The sequence below is a fragment of the Nelusetta ayraudi genome, unplaced genomic scaffold (genome assembly GCF_046127955.1).
Source record: "Nelusetta ayraudi isolate G7.1 ecotype Tasmania unplaced genomic scaffold, CSIRO-AGI_Nayr_v1 ptg000019l, whole genome shotgun sequence".
Taxonomy (NCBI): Eukaryota; Metazoa; Chordata; class Actinopteri; order Tetraodontiformes; family Monacanthidae; genus Nelusetta; species Nelusetta ayraudi.
In genome coordinates, this window is record NW_027466069.1 from 3,954,098 (window position 1) to 3,971,885 (window position 17,788).

The 17,788-nt window shown below is 44.9% G+C and overlaps 4 protein-coding genes and 1 long non-coding RNA gene across 11 annotated transcripts in view; 2 read left to right on the forward strand and 3 right to left on the reverse strand.

Annotated features, from left to right (window-relative positions):
• The window catches only part of eps8l3b (EPS8 signaling adaptor L3b), an 8,241-nt gene extending 4,123 nt beyond the window's left edge, over nt 1-4,118 (reverse strand). The window contains exons 1-9 of the mRNA XM_076026059.1: nt 3,960-4,118; nt 2,764-2,857; nt 2,423-2,535; nt 2,278-2,342; nt 2,020-2,178; nt 1,242-1,391; nt 517-614; nt 263-413; nt 68-202 (exon numbers count right to left, since the gene is read on the reverse strand). Coding sequence (XP_075882174.1) covers nt 68-202; nt 263-413; nt 517-614; nt 1,242-1,391; nt 2,020-2,178; nt 2,278-2,342; nt 2,423-2,535; nt 2,764-2,798 — 906 coding nt within the window. The 5' untranslated portion in view covers nt 2,799-2,857; nt 3,960-4,118. The remainder of the gene's footprint in view (nt 1-67; nt 203-262; nt 414-516; nt 615-1,241; nt 1,392-2,019; nt 2,179-2,277; nt 2,343-2,422; nt 2,536-2,763; nt 2,858-3,959) is intronic.
• A 300-nt stretch (nt 4,119-4,418) lies between these two features.
• On the reverse strand, nt 4,419-7,907 carry atp5pb (ATP synthase peripheral stalk-membrane subunit b). The gene is made up of 7 exons (XM_076026503.1): nt 7,754-7,907; nt 7,038-7,074; nt 6,774-6,919; nt 6,519-6,682; nt 6,206-6,331; nt 4,836-5,015; nt 4,419-4,650 (listed from the first exon to the last, which is right to left on the reverse strand). The coding sequence occupies exons 1-7, from the start codon at nt 7,779-7,781 to the stop codon at nt 4,573-4,575; spliced, it is 759 nt and encodes a 252-aa protein (XP_075882618.1). The 5' UTR covers nt 7,782-7,907; the 3' UTR covers nt 4,419-4,572.
• A 661-nt stretch (nt 7,908-8,568) lies between these two features.
• Nucleotides 8,569-13,672, forward strand: traf3ip3 (TRAF3 interacting protein 3). Its single transcript, XM_076026475.1, has 14 exons — nt 8,569-8,736; nt 9,274-9,756; nt 9,849-9,921; nt 10,021-10,138; nt 10,214-10,241; nt 10,341-10,370; nt 10,791-10,886; nt 11,489-11,560; nt 11,796-11,936; nt 12,022-12,159; nt 12,245-12,380; nt 12,475-12,623; nt 12,724-12,819; nt 13,204-13,672. Exons 2-14 carry the CDS (start codon nt 9,364-9,366, stop codon nt 13,402-13,404), a joined length of 1,671 nt encoding a protein of 556 aa, XP_075882590.1. The 5' UTR covers nt 8,569-8,736; nt 9,274-9,363; the 3' UTR covers nt 13,405-13,672.
• Nucleotides 13,673-13,793: 121 nt separating this feature from the next.
• Nucleotides 13,794-16,621, reverse strand: LOC142888302 (uncharacterized). Of its 4 annotated transcripts, none has more exons than XR_012926678.1 (4): nt 15,761-16,621; nt 15,600-15,678; nt 15,400-15,484; nt 13,794-14,235 (listed from the first exon to the last, which is right to left on the reverse strand). It is a non-coding gene; the product is annotated as an uncharacterized LOC142888302 (long non-coding RNA). The 4 variants fall into 4 exon arrangements; XR_012926679.1 differs by having other exon boundaries at nt 15,585-15,678; XR_012926676.1 differs by having other exon boundaries at nt 15,600-16,621.
• Nucleotides 13,959-17,416, forward strand: dnase1l1l (deoxyribonuclease I-like 1-like). 4 transcript variants are annotated; one of them, XM_076026481.1, is made up of 10 exons: nt 13,959-14,097; nt 14,296-15,476; nt 15,591-15,751; nt 15,846-15,934; nt 16,010-16,096; nt 16,182-16,306; nt 16,618-16,730; nt 16,827-16,984; nt 17,067-17,163; nt 17,243-17,416. In XM_076026481.1, the coding sequence occupies exons 3-10, from the start codon at nt 15,611-15,613 to the stop codon at nt 17,321-17,323; spliced, it is 891 nt and encodes a 296-aa protein (XP_075882596.1). In that variant the 5' UTR covers nt 13,959-14,097; nt 14,296-15,476; nt 15,591-15,610; the 3' UTR covers nt 17,324-17,416. The 4 variants fall into 4 exon arrangements, with proteins under 4 accessions (XP_075882596.1, XP_075882592.1, XP_075882595.1 ...); XM_076026477.1 differs by having other exon boundaries at nt 15,846-16,096; XM_076026480.1 differs by having other exon boundaries at nt 14,296-15,028; nt 15,846-16,096.
• Nucleotides 17,417-17,788: the final 372 nt, after the last annotated feature.

The following is a 17,788-nucleotide window of genomic DNA, read 5'->3' on the forward strand; positions in this document are numbered from 1 at the left end:
ACAGGATCCGCGGCTTTCCTCTGGCCTGCAGGGCGACTGTGATCAGTGGATGCTGCCGCCGACCGACCGTGTTCATCTCAATGTCGATTTTCTCTTCCGGGGAGTAGACCTCCGACCTGGCCTCGGACGCGACGCTGTGTGGCCTCGACACTGGCGGCGAGTAGATGTCTAACGGGGGAGGAAAGAAACATTTTTTTCTTTTTTATAGATGAACACAAATGGTGTAGCCATGGCCGGGCCGTGTGTACACGGTGACTCAGTGCGCGTCCGTCATCTTACTGTAAATCGGTTCGACCACACGTGATTCCCGCCACTGGGAGGTTGGCAGGATGTCTGGAGGGGGCGGCGTGTACTCGCGCTCATACGGCTGCCGGGGAAACTCGGGAGGACGCTGCTTACCGTTGCTCTCCGTGCTTTTTTATTTTTTTAAAGAAAAAAAAGGGAAAGAGAGAGAAAGTCAGGATCAAGCAGTTTCAACCTCGCCTTCAGAGTCGCTGGGATGGTTTGTTGCCCTACTTCGTGTCAGTTGCCTGTGAGCTGATGCTTTTGCGAGGCTTCTCGTCTGCGAAGTCTGCTTTGACGGCCTTGTCCAGGTCGGCCTTGAGAACATCCGCCTGATAGAAGCAGACCAAGTTAAAAATAAACAAACAAACAAACTCAGAATCTATGGGCTTAGTCGTGAAACCTCTCTTCTTCTCTCGTTGACTTGCAGATGTGGGAAGTAACCAAGTACAAATACTTTTTTGATTTTTCAGGTATCCACACTTTGCTTGAGTATTTCATTTCTGATGACATTTTATTTTTACTCCCTAAACTAGTACACAAGTACCATGTACTCGTTACATTGGGGGGGGGGGGGGGCTTATGCTTGTTACTTCTTTGTTTAAATTGTGCAAATTTTGTTTGCAAAGTAATTTACTTATTAATTATGATAGTTGTGATTGCTTAAAGTGGAGCTGTTTGAACTATGCTGTTGCTGTTGGTTAATGCTATTAAAAGTGTAAACAACTAATAATGGCTGACTGGTCATAACCATTACAGATTACAGTTTGGTTGTGCTGCAGTGGAAAAAGAAAAAGAAAAAGAAAAAGAAAAAAATATATAGTATTGAAAAAATATCCAGATCTGCTCAGTCCAGATTATTATTATTATTATTGTTAGCATTATTTTTCACACAAGCATCCAGACAGATTGTGAATACTGTCGTCACCTCGGCCGGCTGGAGGTGCTGTGCGACTCACCTCGGTCTCCTCACACTGGAACATGTAGATCTGGTCCAGGCGCTTGTTGCGCTCCTCCACGGTGAGGATCAGCAGTGAGTTGTACGCGCAGCTGTCGAGCACCGCCTTGGTCTTGGTGATCCAGCTCAGAGGGAAACTTTCCAGTTCGGCCTGCACCATCACATTTCAAACAAATTGTGCCTGGCTCGTTAGTTCAGTTGGGACTTTGCTGGTTTCAATTGATATCAGATTAAAGGAAGCTGAGGGGAAATGTTGGGAAACATCTGTGGCGTCTTGATGTGAATCATTGATGATTAGTTTCACTTCATACATTTATTTGTTAATAGAATAGACTTGACTAATGACAAAATCTCATTACTCACTTTTGACTGGTTAGAAATAATCTACATACTGAACATGTTTAAGAGAATGACACAACATTGATGCCATTGTTATAAACCCATTGTTTCTCTTAAAAAGAAACAAAGCTTTTTTTTCAATGTAGAATCTAAAGTACAAGCTTAGAAAAAAGTTTTACAATAGTTGGGTTATAGAAATGTATTTCTTTCCTGTCACCAGGCTACTGTTACAATATAATAAATCCCTGCTCCACCCTCAGGCCTTTTAGAAGAAATACACTCTGAGCAGAACTTGCAGAGTCTGAACAAGGAGAAAAATTAAAAAATTTAAAAAAGGAAAGTAGGTTGGTGGGTAGGTAATGAAAAATCTGCTAATCTAAGTCAGCAACATGATTCCCTCTGTGTTTTTTGACGTGACATGTGATGTGTTATCTCCACACCTTGGTCTCGATGTCATTGAGCACCAGGTAGCCCCTCTGCAGCTCCATGATCATCTCCTGGGGCCACAGCCGACCTTTGGAGTCCAGCCTCTTCAGCTTGGTTACGCAGTCGTCCAGCGTCTTCAGCTCCCGGCCGTCCAGTTCGCAGGTGAACAGGTGCTGCGCAGAGCCAGGGGGAGGGAGTGAGTGAGTGAGTGAGGGGTGAGTAAGGGGGGTGAAAGGTTCACATTGCAGCAACGGCGTGTGTGTCTCACCCACCTCCACCCTGACAAACATGGTGTCCGAGTTTCTGTTGAGCATTTCGGAGTACTCCCTCCTCTGCACTGGTACACAGCAAGCATAGATAATCAAGCAGGTGCCGCAGAAACACAAACATTGTTGAGTGTTTTGTAGGTCAACGTACTGAATATTGACTTCCCGCTGGGCCTGAACATGTTTTCCCTCTGCAGTGAAACCACTCGGTCATCCTGTTGGAAGCCCCTTCTCTGTGGTTGTAGGTCATCCTGAGAGAATCCCCTGAAGAGAACCCCCCCCCCCCCTTTTTTTTTTAATACAGATTCTCAAAGCAGGAAGTTGACTAATAACCCTGTCAGCTGGGCGGTTCTCAGATAAACCACCACTTTGCTGACAGAGTGGTGCATCATCATACAAGGGTGTGGATAGATTTTTTTGTTTGTTTAAAAAAAAAAAATACAACGTCATTACTAGTTGATAGTCATTGATAACGATGAAAGTTTCACCTACGTTGGGATATAGGAGAATGGTTTGGATCCGAACATCTTTGCCTTCGATGAGCGTGTGGAAAAGTTTAGATCAGCATAAATCACTGCACTTCAGCCTGGAACACAGAGAACAGTTTGTGCTGACAACAAGACGCCATTGAGCCATTCTTTCTAGTGGCTACGCACTTAAGACACAAGGACCTGTCTGTCAGGAGAAATTAATCACTTATCCACAAGTCATTTTTATGTACCAAAAAATATCTACCTAATTAGATTTTCACCAATTTCTATTTTTCCACAACCAGAGATGCAATTCCGGTCAGTGATGTATTAACAGAACTTAACACATCACAGTCATATAAAGACTTGGCAAACACTGCTTGTATATCCCTTTTTTTTTTTTTTTCTTTTTTTTTTGAAAGCGGTCAATACAATTTTATAAAACACATGAATACACATGGTTTAAAAAAAAAAAAGAAGCCAGAATTAGCCAAAAGGCTAGTTTTCATCTGCAGTCCCCTGGCCAAGCCAATAAAATACATATAAAAGAGAAATACATGATGGACGCTTGATAGGGCACTAACATATAGCATATACATGACAAGCTGTTCAGAGAGCCAAGAGCACACAATAATACAACATTCATTTTCAAACACCTACTATAAAGTTAAAAAGAAGAAAAGGAGGGGGAAAATGGACAAAACTTTACATCATATTGCAACACAACATTTGATTGAAACCTCAAAAACATCCCAACAGGCTTATCTATTAGTGTTGGCAGCTGTGGGTGTTGACAAGCCACATTTTTAATTTTGTTGAGAAGGCCTTGTATGTTGTAAGCAGCGTAATCTCCTGCGGTACTGAGTTCCACGCATTAGCACTCCTCACTGACAACGCCGACTTACTGAAAGTGCTCCTGCGCAAAGGAATGAAACAGTCACCTCTGACAGAGCCTCGAGCGACACGCACAGAGCTGTTTCTTTGGCTGATGAACTATTATGCTGTGCTACCGTCACTGCAAGGCAGTTTGGCAACAATCCGTCCTATTTATCCTATACACACAAATATAACCACATTTCTAGTCACAAACTTCTGATTTTATATTGATTAGAAGCAACAAAACCACGCAGAGGACACACTTTTTTTTTTCTTTTTCTTTTACAGGTCATTTACATGTCTTGGTAAACGTGGTAAAAGTGTAAGTAGTGGGCACATTACCTCTGAATATCTCAGTTTTCTGTGGTGTCAACTCAGCAACGGTCACATTATTCCCTTTCCCACAGATTTTCCATCAACAACTCCCGTAGCGTTAAAACACCTGTTGCCTCTCGTGGTCCTCTACCAAGCTGTCTGGACTTCCTCTTAAAACAGGGACCAAAGTCCAGCAATCTGACGTGGAGAGGCCTCACCCATCATTTGAGGATTAGTGCTGAAGTGTATGGTGTAACACAGCAAATCTCTCACTTGTTATGAGTCCAAAGGTGTAGAAGGAGCTCACAGTATCTCCTTCAGATCAAAGGTACCAAGTGTCTCAGGAAATGCATACGTAATCATCAAGTTTAAAAGTAAGCTATTAAAGCTATAAATCTAGTGGGTGGCATCAGCCAACACATTGTCAAAATATTCAAGAGCTAAAAATAAATATGATCTGTAGATAACAAACACGCACACACGGAGTTGAAGACAATTAAGAGGAGCTTTTATTTCACCATCAGCTGACGTGTAAATACTGTACACACAGAGACAACCTTTGAGAAGGGAATAGTTTATTCTGTAAAGAAAAATGAACAACGTCGCGTCCAGGAACAATCGTTTACGGGTTGGAGGCGCCTCAGGCTGTGGCCTGAGCCTTGGTGCTCTTGGCCAGAGCCTTCAGGTCTGTGATGCACTTGGCGATGCTCTCCTTCTCCTGAAAGACACGGACACAAGCGGTCAAGGTCACACAACACGCAGCCCAGAGTCGGTGTGAGGAAAAAATAAAAGAGATTCCATAACTGTCCAGAATCATTTCATTCAAACTTCCCATTATGACAGAGTTAAGGAAGAGGAGACAACAGCGAAGAGCTGACTGAGCTCCGGCGGGGAACCACCAACCTGCTGGGGAGTGATGCTGCCGACGACGCTCTTCTCCACCCAGTTGACCATGTGCTCCTGCTCCATGCGGCGGTGGAGGTCCTGCAGGGCGATCTGGTAGTCCAAGCGCCTCTTCACCTCATTGGTGACCATGTGTAGCCTCTCTCTGTGGTTGATCTCCAGCAGCATGGCCACGTTGTTCTAGGATGAGGGCACACAATCAAGAATCAGAAGAGCCTGGAGATGGAACTATGAATGTTCATCGTTTCCAAAAGTCATCACAAACGCGTTGCCGCATTTCCATAAAATGGCAAGCGGTGCGTTGCAAACGACAAAGATAATCGATTGAAGAAAAAGCGCTGTTGTGTTGTTACAACTTCTGCTTCGTGACACCAGGGGGCAACAATGTTGAAGCACGCGCTGTAAATACCTCATGTTCATTTGTTATCTTTTGTTGATTTGGCCGATGATTAGAAAAGTTTTTTAATAGCAATTGTAGCTGGGTGTGCCTCTGTCCATCCCACACTTTGATTTCAAACTGCAACATGATGAACAAAGTCCTTGCGGCATAATCAAACAACACTGCGTCCTCCATGATGACGCAGTAACCGACCAATCTAGCTTCGATACTTTGGTCGAAGCACCTGTGTCGTCTTCTGCCTCCTTAAATTGTGGCTGCCATCTGTGTCTAGCTGTAAAATACCAATGTGATATTTGACTTCTCTGAAATGTTCAAAATATTCATTTTTATCTCAGTGGATCCACATTGCCTATGCTGACTGCTAGGGTGGCCGGGTCAATCAGAAACCAATTAGCATGCACACACAGCTGCTGCAGTAAGCCCACAGAGGCGGACAGACAGAGTGGATTACCAGCACAAAACCTGACCAGATCATAATAAAACCTTGGCATGTTTCAGAAAAGCTCAATGACCACATGGCCAATAACTGGTGACGCTGTGCCTTGAGTCAAGAAGGATACAAGACGCTGCACTGGCTGATATTCTGCTCAGTCAAAATGTCGTTTTTTTGACAGGATTACAGGTACTTTATTTACCTTCCACAAAACAAACTACATACCTGGTTTTAGGGGAGCAAATTCAATTTTGTAACTGACAGTTTACAGTACAGTTAGGCTGCTTAATAAATATCTTTGAAATTCAATGATGTGACTATAGTGAGCTGAAATACAATAAGCGGTTGTAAACATTAGGGATCTACTTCAAAAATATTTTGTGTAAAGTGTGTGTGTTTACACCTGCACAGTCTGGTAGTCAAGCTCTACACGACTGCAAATGAGATTGTGGAGTGATTTGGACATACTGGACATTAAAGGAGGCCAAGTTCGCTGCTGGATTTCAGGGAAGTGAGAAAAAAAAAATTGTTCTTTACTCTCTTGGCGTCGAAGAGCATTGATCTTCCCTCAACTCTCCACTGCTCCTTCTTCTCGTCATCGATGGCCTGAGTCAGGCCGGACATGGCGAGGTCCTTCACCTCCTGAGCCTTGGCCATTTTTTCCTGCGAGCAAAGATATAAAAATATGAGAATGGATAGCGTTTGTTTATTATACGGCTTTGCATCAATTTGGATTATTATTTTTGAATTGAATCAAAGTCATTTTAGTTTCAGGTGACAAGAGCGATTTTTGTGGACAGTAGAAATATTTTGCGATACATCTGTGCGATTTATGACGCTTCCGGCCCACCTCATTGAGTTTGTCAGCAAAAGCTGCAACGTCTGGGCCGAATTTCTTGATGCCGTAGATGATGACAGCGCCTATGGAGGCGGCGGCAAACGTCTCGTGGTTGATGACGTAAATTTCCTTGGAAAGCATGTACATCAGGAGGCCAGTGCCCAACATGTAGGGTCCTAGTCAAAGAAAAACAAACAATTTCTTTAATATTTAGATTACATTCTGGGACTTGAGAAGCTTGAGTTGATCTCATTTCTAGTTGCTGACCGGTAACTCCGGTTTTGGGGTACAGGAGCTGGAAGATCTCCTCTGGGAAGATGCCATGACGGACTTTGCCTCCCTTCTCTGGCAGAGGGGGCACTGGGGCCTGACTCTGGGGTGATGTGTGCAGGGCGCGAGATGCATGGACCAGGCTGCAGGAGAAATCAGCAGACAGAGTTTACAAAGGGGTGCAGGACACAGAAAATGTATGTCTATTATCCACAACACAGTTGGGCAAGGTTTTTACGGTCATGCCTCAGAGGTACATACCCAGCTCCGAGGGGCCCACTGCCTTTCAGGGCATTGCCTGCAAAAGGGGCAATCAATGAAGATAAGTCAAAACCCTGTGACATGACTTGTGGGATTCATAGTTCAATGGAGAGACATCAGCAGCATGAGCATACAGCAAAAGCAAAGTGTACAACAACTCCTGACTCCTTTGAAAGCCAGTTGACCCAGAGGTGGCAGTCGGGTTGTCAATTGGCTGGTAAAGATTTAACAGTTTCTAAATGCGACGGAACTGAATGAAAACACTTATTTTAGACGTGCTCTGTAAACTCAGGAGTTGGTTTCAAAAAAGGTTCACAACAATGCAGACCGCTGGCTGTCAAAGAGGTGACATTAGCAGGCGTGCAGCAGTGATGCTAACGTCTAGCTTGGGTTTGCTGGTCGCTGGCTAACGTGAACTGGCTAGCCGAGTTCTTTGACATTTAACGCTGAGCGGTATTACAAACAGTCAACCTACTAAATAGTTTGTAGCTCTATGAAGGAGTGCGGTAACGCATTGATATCTAAATTGGTAAATGCTTGCCGTAACTCTACAGAACTGCGGCTTAGCATCAGCACGTCCCTCATTCAATCTACGGCCTTCACTTTACCCTTCAGCTTCGCGTTCTCTATGAACTTCTGTTTCTGTCGCCTAAATGTGCGGCCAAAACGTGAAGTTATCCGGCTAAAACTTTACAAAAAACGAGACAAGTGCGTACCTGAGACGAAGACGAGCCTTGACAGCATGTTTGGGATATGAAGAGCCAAGTTCTCCTAAGACCGGGCACCCTTCTTTCGGCCTCTTCGTGCCCTTCTGCAAAGAGCCACAAGTATGGCGGACAGCCGAGATATCCGGTGGAAACATCGCGAGACTTAAGCGATGTATTTATAAGGCCTTTTTTTTTTTTTTTTTTTTTTTTTTTTTTTTTTTTAGTGTTCGACCACTAGATGGAGACATTTGCCCAGAGCGAGCGTCTCATCAACGAGTTACGGGTGGAATGGTGACGCCACTAGCTCGCTTAAGTTGTTAATAATTTTTTTTTTTTTTAAATGTGGTTGTATTTAATCACAGTTGGAACAATGTGAAATATGAAATGACTCGTTTTGCAGTAATAAGAAAAATAGATTAAGGGATTGCATGCAAATAAATTATACCGCCTTTCACACAGTTGGACAATTCTTCTTTAATACACATTTTATAAACACACACACACACACACACACACACACACACACACACACACACACACACACACATATTTATATATATACATACTAAACATATATGTTTGTACACACACACACACACACACACACACACACACACACACACACACACACACACACACAAATCTTAATTTGGGATTAGATTTCATTTTCAGTAGGCCACCCCACACTTTTGCTACTGTGCCCTGAGTGCAGTTTTCCCTCCCAGGCTGCACTCTGGGGGAACTGGCAGGGTCTGCGTGTAATCTTGGGGCCCACCCGTGTATGGCATCAGTTTGGTGCGAGTGGCTGCTGAGATAGAGGAACAAATGACGCGTCAGTTCTCTTCACTTCCTGTTAAATTATGCTCGACACACGGGGCTGCATGTGAAGCCCAGGCGCGAAACCCCCAGAGTCTCTCAGAAGAGGGAGAAAATGGATAGTTACTTGGGTTTCTGGTGAGGACTTCTCTGCACTGGAGGAGGAAGAATTGTCGGTAAGTTTATAGAAACGGTCGTTGCTTATCACGCGCCACTTTTTGCATGATCTTGCAGAGGGCTTCCTCCGCAGCCTAAAGGCTACACACCTCAGGGCCTCGTCTATGTTTGGCATCTCAGGTCTTCATGGTTAAAAGAGACACTATGGCAAAATGAAGAACCTCTGTCGTTGTAGCCAAAAGACTACCGCTGTACTTTGTTTGACTCTACAGGGGGAAAAAAAACAATCTTTGTGTTGAAGATAATGATGATGCTTAGTTATTTGTTTGACTTGCGCACTTTCTGTAATCTACAATCTTTTGGAACTGAATTACCGACGCGAACTGCACTTCCCCGTCATCGGAGCAACCTAACTCTCCTATGTGATATCAGCCTAGTTTGAGGCTTGACAGTAACCATTCAACGTCATAATTCACCCTTTACTGTACATTCTTGGCACGTTTGAATTATCGATGGATTTTTGGAACTTCAACTGCGATAATCAGGCGATGTATTTGACACAAGTGATTATTTCTCCTATCTACTTTATTATCCAGTTTCCTTCTTCAGGCCTCCACCACCTCAACTCATCAATCAAAACTTTGAATTGCGTCTGCCCTCAAGCAAGGTGCTTTGACAGTCTTGCCATGGACGCTGCCACGACTGCCAGTGGACTGCAGGCGTCTCCAGGGAAATCCTCCTTTGACCAGAAAGTCGAGACCAGGGCCAAGTGGCACGAGCAGCTGCGCGGGCGCAACAATGTGACGTCGTGCCGCAGCCCCACCAGGGAGTCTGAGACGCTGCGGATCAAGACGGAGCTGAAGGAGAAGAGGCACATGGACTTTCTGAGAAGGAGGTCGGTGAGTCCGGAACCACCAGGCGTTGCCCGCTGCTGGAACTGCTCCTCCAAGTTAAAGTTCTCACAGAGACGTTGTCGGAACTCGAAGGCTGGTTTCCCGGATAGCTGCACAAGTAATGGACGTCCGGTGACGATGTCCACGCAAACCAATTCAAGCAATGGCCAGAGAAGCGACCGATGGGTAAAGTTGAATCTTCTGACATTGAAAACTCTGATTTCGCATCCAGCCACTAATAATACCTGCACCTGTTTCTTCCCTCCCGACTCCTGCAGGCTTCATGGTGGTCAGAAAACATAACTGTGATGAATCACAAGAAATCTACCTCCACACAGAAAACTGTCAAGGGTAAACTCACCTTCAACGATCACACTGTCCGCTCATCCATCTTTCTGTCACGCAGTGGGTCTGACCCTGCTCTCTACCTTTCAAACTCTCTCAAAAAAGTTCCGAAGACGTCGGTCAGAACGTCCCAGAGAGCAGAAAAGATCCGGCTGAACTTTCCTATCCAAGCTGCAAACGTGCTCCCGAAAAAGATCCTGCAAGACAACAGTTCGCAGACAGAGTGAGTCTAGTTCAAAACAAATAAACAAACAAACAAACAGACTGACAAAACACCATTTTTTTTCCTCATGTACAGGCCTGGTGTGTTAACCGTTGAGGAGGCAGTAAGTTATCAAACTTTTCATTCATTTTGTCATTTTTTCCAAGTGGAATTAACATTTTCTATAAAACAAGTGGGGCTTTTTCTTTCTGTTACGCAACAGGAAGTTCAACAGCTGGCTGAATTCTTAAAGGTAAGGCAAAAAAAAGGCTTCTTCGAGTTTTCCAAGCTCCAATGATAAAACTCTGCACTTAAAACATCTCGCAAGTTGGCATATTTAGTCTTATAGTAGACTCAGTCGGTCCAAGCAAGCTGCACATTTCTGCATCCACCACTGCTCGATCGAAGCAGCAATGGGAAAGTTGTGCTTGTGTTGCTCTAAAAACCTTAAATTTGGACGCATACGACTTCCTAGAGCATTTATAGTCGGTGTGCCTCTGCGTGAGTGAGTCGAACGGATGTGAGTTCACCAACATGACCGTTACAGCTGCAGGCTTTGCGGCTGGTAGTGGCGTGAACTTCTGAACGGCAATAACCTCAGCAGAAGACGCTGCCTGTCTTTGAGCTGGTGTGACTGTGTGTCTTTTTCTCTCTCACTCTCGCTCCCCGCCAGGAGGCCCTGTGGCGAGAGGAGGCCTTGAACAGGAAGCTGACGGCCCTGCAGGAGAGCACGTCCAACTTGATGAACTCCTCCAAGTCAATGTGGACGGTGAGAAGCGGCGCTGTTGACTCGAGTCAAACACACTCCGGCAGTCGCGCACACACACACAGACACACTCACTTTCTAAAATACACAACTCGACTTGGTCATCTTTTCACCTCCATGCTGCTCTCTGCTCCTTTTGGAGTCCTGCTTGATATGAAAGAGAAAATGTGTTTGTCACAGCCAGAATGTGTGCTGCTGCTGCTATTGCTGCTAGCTCAGGAAGACAGTGTGGTTTGGAGCTTCCTGCTTCAGCTCCAGCCTGTGCTGTGCTGAGCACAAGCTGCCATCCTTAAACAGGAAAGGTGTGGTTTTTATATAGATGCTGTAAACTCTCATTAGCATTTCATTTGCTTATCCAACTCGTGTTTGACTCTCTGTTCAATTTTCTTTTCTGTTTTACCTGAAACGCCAGAGCTGAACCTCTGACGTTTACACAGTTTTATACGTGATGTTTTGAACAGCAGGCTCTCTGGTGCTGCATGGGAGGAGACGGCATCACAAATTTTGGCGCTCTAAGCGTTTTTGAGTTTTTTTTTTTACTCTAGTCTCCAACCTTTGCAAGTTAGAACGCGACAGCCTCTCATTTCCTCTCCAACCCGCAACAGGCCCGCTGCAGCGAAGACCTGCTGAGAAACAAGATCAAGGCCCTGGAGGCGCAGCTGCAACTCTGCCTTCAGGTAAGAACATCTTCTGCTGCCGCTGGAGACACAAAATAGCAGCGGATTTAAGTCTTCAATATCTTGATGCTTTTACATATGACAAGCACTCGGTTCAGATACCCCCGGAAACTCTGTCAACCTGCAAACCAGCTCTGCAGCTTTCAGATTGTCGTGCCATTTTTGGTGGCTGCGTGAGGTTGCCCCTTTGAGCTTTGCAAGTTTAATCTCATACATTTCTACTCGACCCTCTCAGAAGGTTCCCAAGGATGGATTGAAGAAGCTCATGATACAGATGGAGAAGCAGAAGCTGGTGTACGAGGAGGCGGCCATAGCCACTCTGCAGAGGGCCATGCAGGACAAGGCAGAGGCGGACAGCAGGGCTGCCACGCTGGAGGTGGTTGCTCGGATCTCACAGAAATACGTTTTTTTTTCTCTGTGCTGGGCCACTTTTGATCAACGCGTACGTTTGTGTCCACCAGGAGATCCTGACCGGTACCGCGGCAGAGGCCGAGAGGTGGCGGAGCCTCTACGAGGAGCTGGAGCAGAAATCCGGGCAGCTCAGGAAGAACCAGAATCTCAAAGTGGATCAACTACAGCAGTTGCAGAGCCAAGTGGAGGTGCCCCACTCTCCCAGCGCCGCCTCAGGCTGACAGTGTCAGACCTACAGATTTTTATCTACTGCAACATTTGCGTTCTGTGCAGCTGTCCCGAAGTAGAGAGACGCGGCTGAGAGAGGAGGTGGAGTCGCTGAGGCAGCAGGGGCAGGAGCTGCAGTACGACGCTGCCCTGCTGGAAGAGGACAACCAAGTGCTGAGGGAGGAGATACAGCAGCTCAGAGGTGAGCCGGCACGCCTGGGTCTCCTCACTCACGTCTGATTCTTCTGGTTTCCATGTCAAACATCTTCTGCTGCTGCTGCTGCTGCTTTTGCCAGATGACACCAGTGAGAGCCAAAGCTTCATGAAGCAGAAGGAGGAAGAGGAGACACCTCCGCCGCCATCGCCGCTGGTGCTGAGCAGGGACCCTCAGGTTGAGGAGCAGCTCCATCACATGCAGGAGAAACTCCGGCTCAAAGACGCAGAGGTAGCAGACGCAAAGTCCCAACTTTATGCTTCTACTGAGGGAAGGTCGCTATGCACTTTCAAACTCTGTGTGTGTGTGTGCGCGCGTGTGTGTGTTGCAGTGTGAGGAGCTGCAGTCGGAGCTGCAGTCCAGTCAGGCCAGACTGTCGCAGTGCAGGGAGGAGCTCCGGCAACTCAGTCATCGTCACCGGAGACCGGTAAGTGTGTGTGCGTGTGTGTGCACGTGTCAGTGTTTGTCTGCGTTTGTTTGTTTGTGTTTAAGCTTTAAAATTGCAATGTTACAATAAGCATCAGAAAAAGTAGAGTGAGAAAGGTACCCGTGTCCTTTGTGACCTCACAAGTGGTCATGTTCTTGCCATAAGAGTTTTATCTTCCACTTCCTTTGATAAAAAAAAAAGTGGGGCACACAAGAGGTACGATGGACTTTTAATGTCTCTGAAAAGTTAAATTGCAGGCTAAACACACAGATTACTGTTACAAAATGTGAGTTTTGCACATGTTTGGGACTTTAAGTCCACAAATAACCACCGTGTTTTGCTGCTTACGCATGCCATGTCGTCTTGCTTCCCCTCTCTGTGCAGACGCCGTGTGGCCGCTGGTGGAAGATTTGCCTGTTCTTCCTGCTAGTCGCAGCTCTAGTGGAGGTTGCCATGCTGTGGCTGTGGTATCCCCCTTTCAGAGAGCAGGTGGAGGACTTCTGGTCGGATGTGGAGTTACGCTTGGAAGACTATCTCTGGCAAATGGCCTCACCTCGGCACGCCGGCTGTTTTCGACCAATATGATCTTTCGATGTATTTGTTCTTAGTCTTTTTTTTTTTTTTTTAAAGGGACCGTTGTTTTTTCTTGACTTTTTTTTTTTTAAACTTGAAACTTGAAAGAACGTTTGTGTTTTTGTGTTTAAATCCTGACACGTTGGCTGTAGTTGTTCTTTGAACTGTAAGGAAAATATTCCAAGAACTTGTATTAGAATATGAATGACAAACTGCATCATGCGGCATAAAGTGACCCTTAGAGTTTTACAATGCAGAGAAATAAATGTTTCATATGTTACACTGTCGTGAGTAGAATTTTCTCTGGGGGAGGGAATCAGAATTTTCACAACATTGTTGGTTTGGTTCCTAATATCCTACTACCAAACTGCGTGTTCGTTTAACGAAGAAAAGGAGACAAGTAAATCTTAATCAATTTTATCTGAAAAGAAAAACAAGACATTTGTAACAGAGATCTGATGGAGAGATCTCTGGAGTCGAGTCCTGGCCGTCGCCGGAGTCAGACTGACAACTTTCTCTCAAGAAAGTCCTTAAATGCAAAGACAAACAATCTGACTCCTGATCTGAATGTCTTCTCCAGTGTCGTCCTCTGATTGGCTGTCCATTCTTCCCCCTTTGGTTGCTGGGTGTTACTGTCATTGTTTGTGAATCAGGAAGCAGGTCCTTATTTGGCCGTGAGCCAAATGGTCCATCCTTCCTTCCGGTGTGACCTGTTGAAACCATTTTGCGGCAAGACAAGCTCAGGTCACAAGTTCCCATCCCTGTGACTGGATGGGTCGCAAACTTTATGAGGGTCACAAAGGCACTTCCTTCAGCTGAACACTCTTTGGTCACCCCAGGTCACTGTTCATGAGACTTTAATGAGTAACAGTCTTTGCTCAAAAGGTTTTCAACACCCCCAAGGCACTGGTAATAATCATCAAATATACACCAAAGCACTACATATAGTAACATTCAATACATTTATACATTCAACTCAATATAATAATTCCAACATATAAATGTAATGTTACAAATATAATAGCACAATATAATATGATGCATGATGTTAAATGTCTGATTCCAACAACATCCACCTGTGATGATGCAAAATTCACATAGATGTTGGAACTTTGTGAAAGTAAATGTTGTGAGAGGAGCTTTGCTGGTTTTGCTATAAATATTTCCAATGCATATGAGTCTAATTTATCGTTATTTTGTTCTCATCGAATCACCAAAGTCACTAAACCACTCTGTTTTAGCACTTATCAGAAATTAACAATTGTCTATGTTCATATTAAGAAAAACCCCACACTGTAAAACTTTGATGCCAATTTACAATAAAATTTGAAGAGTATTTTACTGTATTGGTGTCACACAGTCTCATACTGTAAACCGCAATGCAATCTGGGAGGAGAAAGAAACTGATTACAGTAATTTAAGAGATTGACATTATTTATAGTATACAGTAATGTACATTTAAAAGAGCAATGCATTTTGGGATTGTGGAAAAAAAAGTACCGCGAAAAGGTTACAAGAAGAGACAAAGGGATGACTTCCTTAAAGTTTGACGGCAACCGCGTTTTATTTTAACTTCATCTGTGAGTCTCTACCACAGAGACACTGCCGCACTATTTGAAAAGCCTCTTGTCAGACAGTAAGTAACCTTTTAATTCTGTCTTTAAACACTAAAAAGCTTCATATTTGCAATGTTGTAGCATTAGTTGCAGCAAATATTTGCGCATGTTAGCCATAAAACAGCAAGTTGCTCGCAAGTTAAATCTAATGTTCAGGAAAAGTGTCCGGCTATTGTCTGACTGGACTCAAACTTGGGGACAAAAACACTGTTGTGTTGTGTTGCTTTTGTCCGCAGTGTTCATATTGTTGTCACTGTTCCAGACAAAGCTCCATTCTGAACATTCTAACTGGGCACTGACACTGCACATCTGTCACACACACACACACACACACACACACACACACACACGCACACACGCACACACGCACACACGCTCACCCACATTTTACCTGCATGTTCCTCAAACACTGCTGCTCGGTGTGGAGCTCCGACTGGCGTCAGTCTCCTGGAAGAGCAGGTCCAGCTGGTAAGAGGCTGCATGAAAGACAAAAAACAAAAAACAAAACAACCAACAGGTTTTTGTAACACATTTCAACACATGACAAGGAGGATCTTGCCAAACTCTCCTGTTTACTTTCAGAGCGGTAACCTGTCGCAAAGATGAGGAGTCCAGTTCTGCTGCTGACGGCAGCCTTGTTTCTGCTGCACGTGGCATCGCCCCTGAAGATCTGCGCTTTCAATGTCCAGAGCTTTGGCGAGGCCAAGGTCAACAACAAGAAGGTCATGGGGATTCTACTGAAGGTACTTTACCGTAAGTGTTGGACCAGATCGGCAACATCCAACATTCTGACAAAAAAAAATAAGAGCAGCGTTTCTTCTCTTTTCTACATGTTAGATTCTGTCCCGGTGTGACTTGTGTCTGCTGCAGGAGGTCCGAGACTGTAAAGGAGAAGCTGTTCGAGCTCTGGTGAAGGATCTGAACAGGTACAGAGAGTCCTTGGTTTTACATCCACTGGTGTCAAACCGCAGCAGGTCAACACATCTCTGTTGTTGTTCCAGGTTCGACAAAGCCAACACGTACTCGTACGTGGAGAGCGAGAGGCTGGGCAGGAAGAGCTACAAGGAGCAGTACGTTTACATTTACAGGTAAGACGCTGTAAGTGTGAACAGAGGCCGCGTTAACACAACAAGTCCCTGATGTTGAGTCCATCGCCTCCTTCCTCTCATCCAGGAGCGACGTGCTGAAGGTCAAAGAGCTTTATCAGTACCCGAGAGCGGACGGAGCAGCGTCGAGTAATGAGACGGAGGTTTTCTCCAGGGAGCCCTTCATCGCTCGCTTTCACTCCCCCACCACACGTACGACACTCAACGTCAGGAGGATAATAAGGACCAGTGGAAAAATCAAACAAATCATTCTCAATGTTCAGACAAAAGTTTTGCTACCAAAGATGCAGTAGTTAACACCTTATACACAACTCATTACCAGGAAATCAGAGAAAAAAACGTCACTTATTCAATTGTATCAACAGAGGGAAACTGATTTTGCACTAGAACCATCAGGAACCAGTATAACGTCACGAAATCAGGGGTCTATGGGAAGAATAAAATGTTCTATTATTGCTTTTTTTTTCATCCTGGGAGTGGCTAATACTTCTGTGGTTTTGCAGTGGTGAAGGATTTCGTCCTCATCGGGCAGCACACCTGCCCGAAGAACGCCATGAAGGAAATCGACCAACTGTACAACGTCTTCACCGCAGTTCGCAAGAAGTGGAAAACCGATGTGGGTTGAACGTGACTAACTTTCCCTGACGGATTCGCCCCTAAAACCTCCCTGTTTAAAGCCAGTGCATCTTTGTGCATCCCTCACCCCCTCCAGAAAGTGGTGATCTTGGGAGACCTGAACGCCGGCTGCAGCTACGTGACCATGAAAGGCTTGAGCGCCCTGCAGCTGAGGAGCGAGCCCAGGTTTCACTGGCTGATCGGGGACGGGCAGGACACGACCGTTCGCCAGAAGACGCGCTGCGCTTACGACAGGTCAGAGAAACTGTCCGGCAGCGTTGGTTGCAGCCTCGGCACAACATCAACAACAACAACGTCTTGCCTTCCTTCCGAACAGGATCGTCGTGCACGGCCGAGAGCTTTTTTCCTGCATCGTTCCAGGATCAGCTCAGCCATTCAACTTTAAAGAAACCTTCCGTCTCAGCGAGGAAGAGGTGAGCGTCAGGGTCGGACAAGGATTTGGTTCTGGTATACACTAGTGTTGTATGTCACTCTGGTTTCTTTGTGTCTCAGGCCCTGGAGGTCAGCGATCATTTCCCGGTGGAAGTGGACCTGAAGCCGAACCACCGTTACCTTCTTCGCAATGAGTTGTGAAGCCAGCAAGCAGATTTTTAATTAAATTCAATTTTATTTCATATTAATAGATTTAATTGATTTTTTCATCCTCAATAAATCATTTTAATTCAATTTATCATTTGGATTGAGACCATTTTTCAGGACTGATTGTGATGGCATAAATACAAATCTCCAAACCCTTTGCAAATCTACTTATCAACAGCACAGGAGCTGCTTCAACTTAAAGGAACTGCATGTTCCCCTGTTCCACTTTCTGTCTTCACTGTGCAGCTGAAACTAAAACCACATCAAGATCGACGTCATTTTGTAACACAAAGACATAACAAAATAAAACACTGCATTGAAAAATTCCTCGCAATAAAAAACAACTCTACATGATTTTTTTTTGTGTGTGTGTTTTTCACTGATTTACTTTGTAGTTGTGTCATGCAAAATACTGGCAACAAATATTCATGCAAACATATTAAACTGGATGCCGATTTC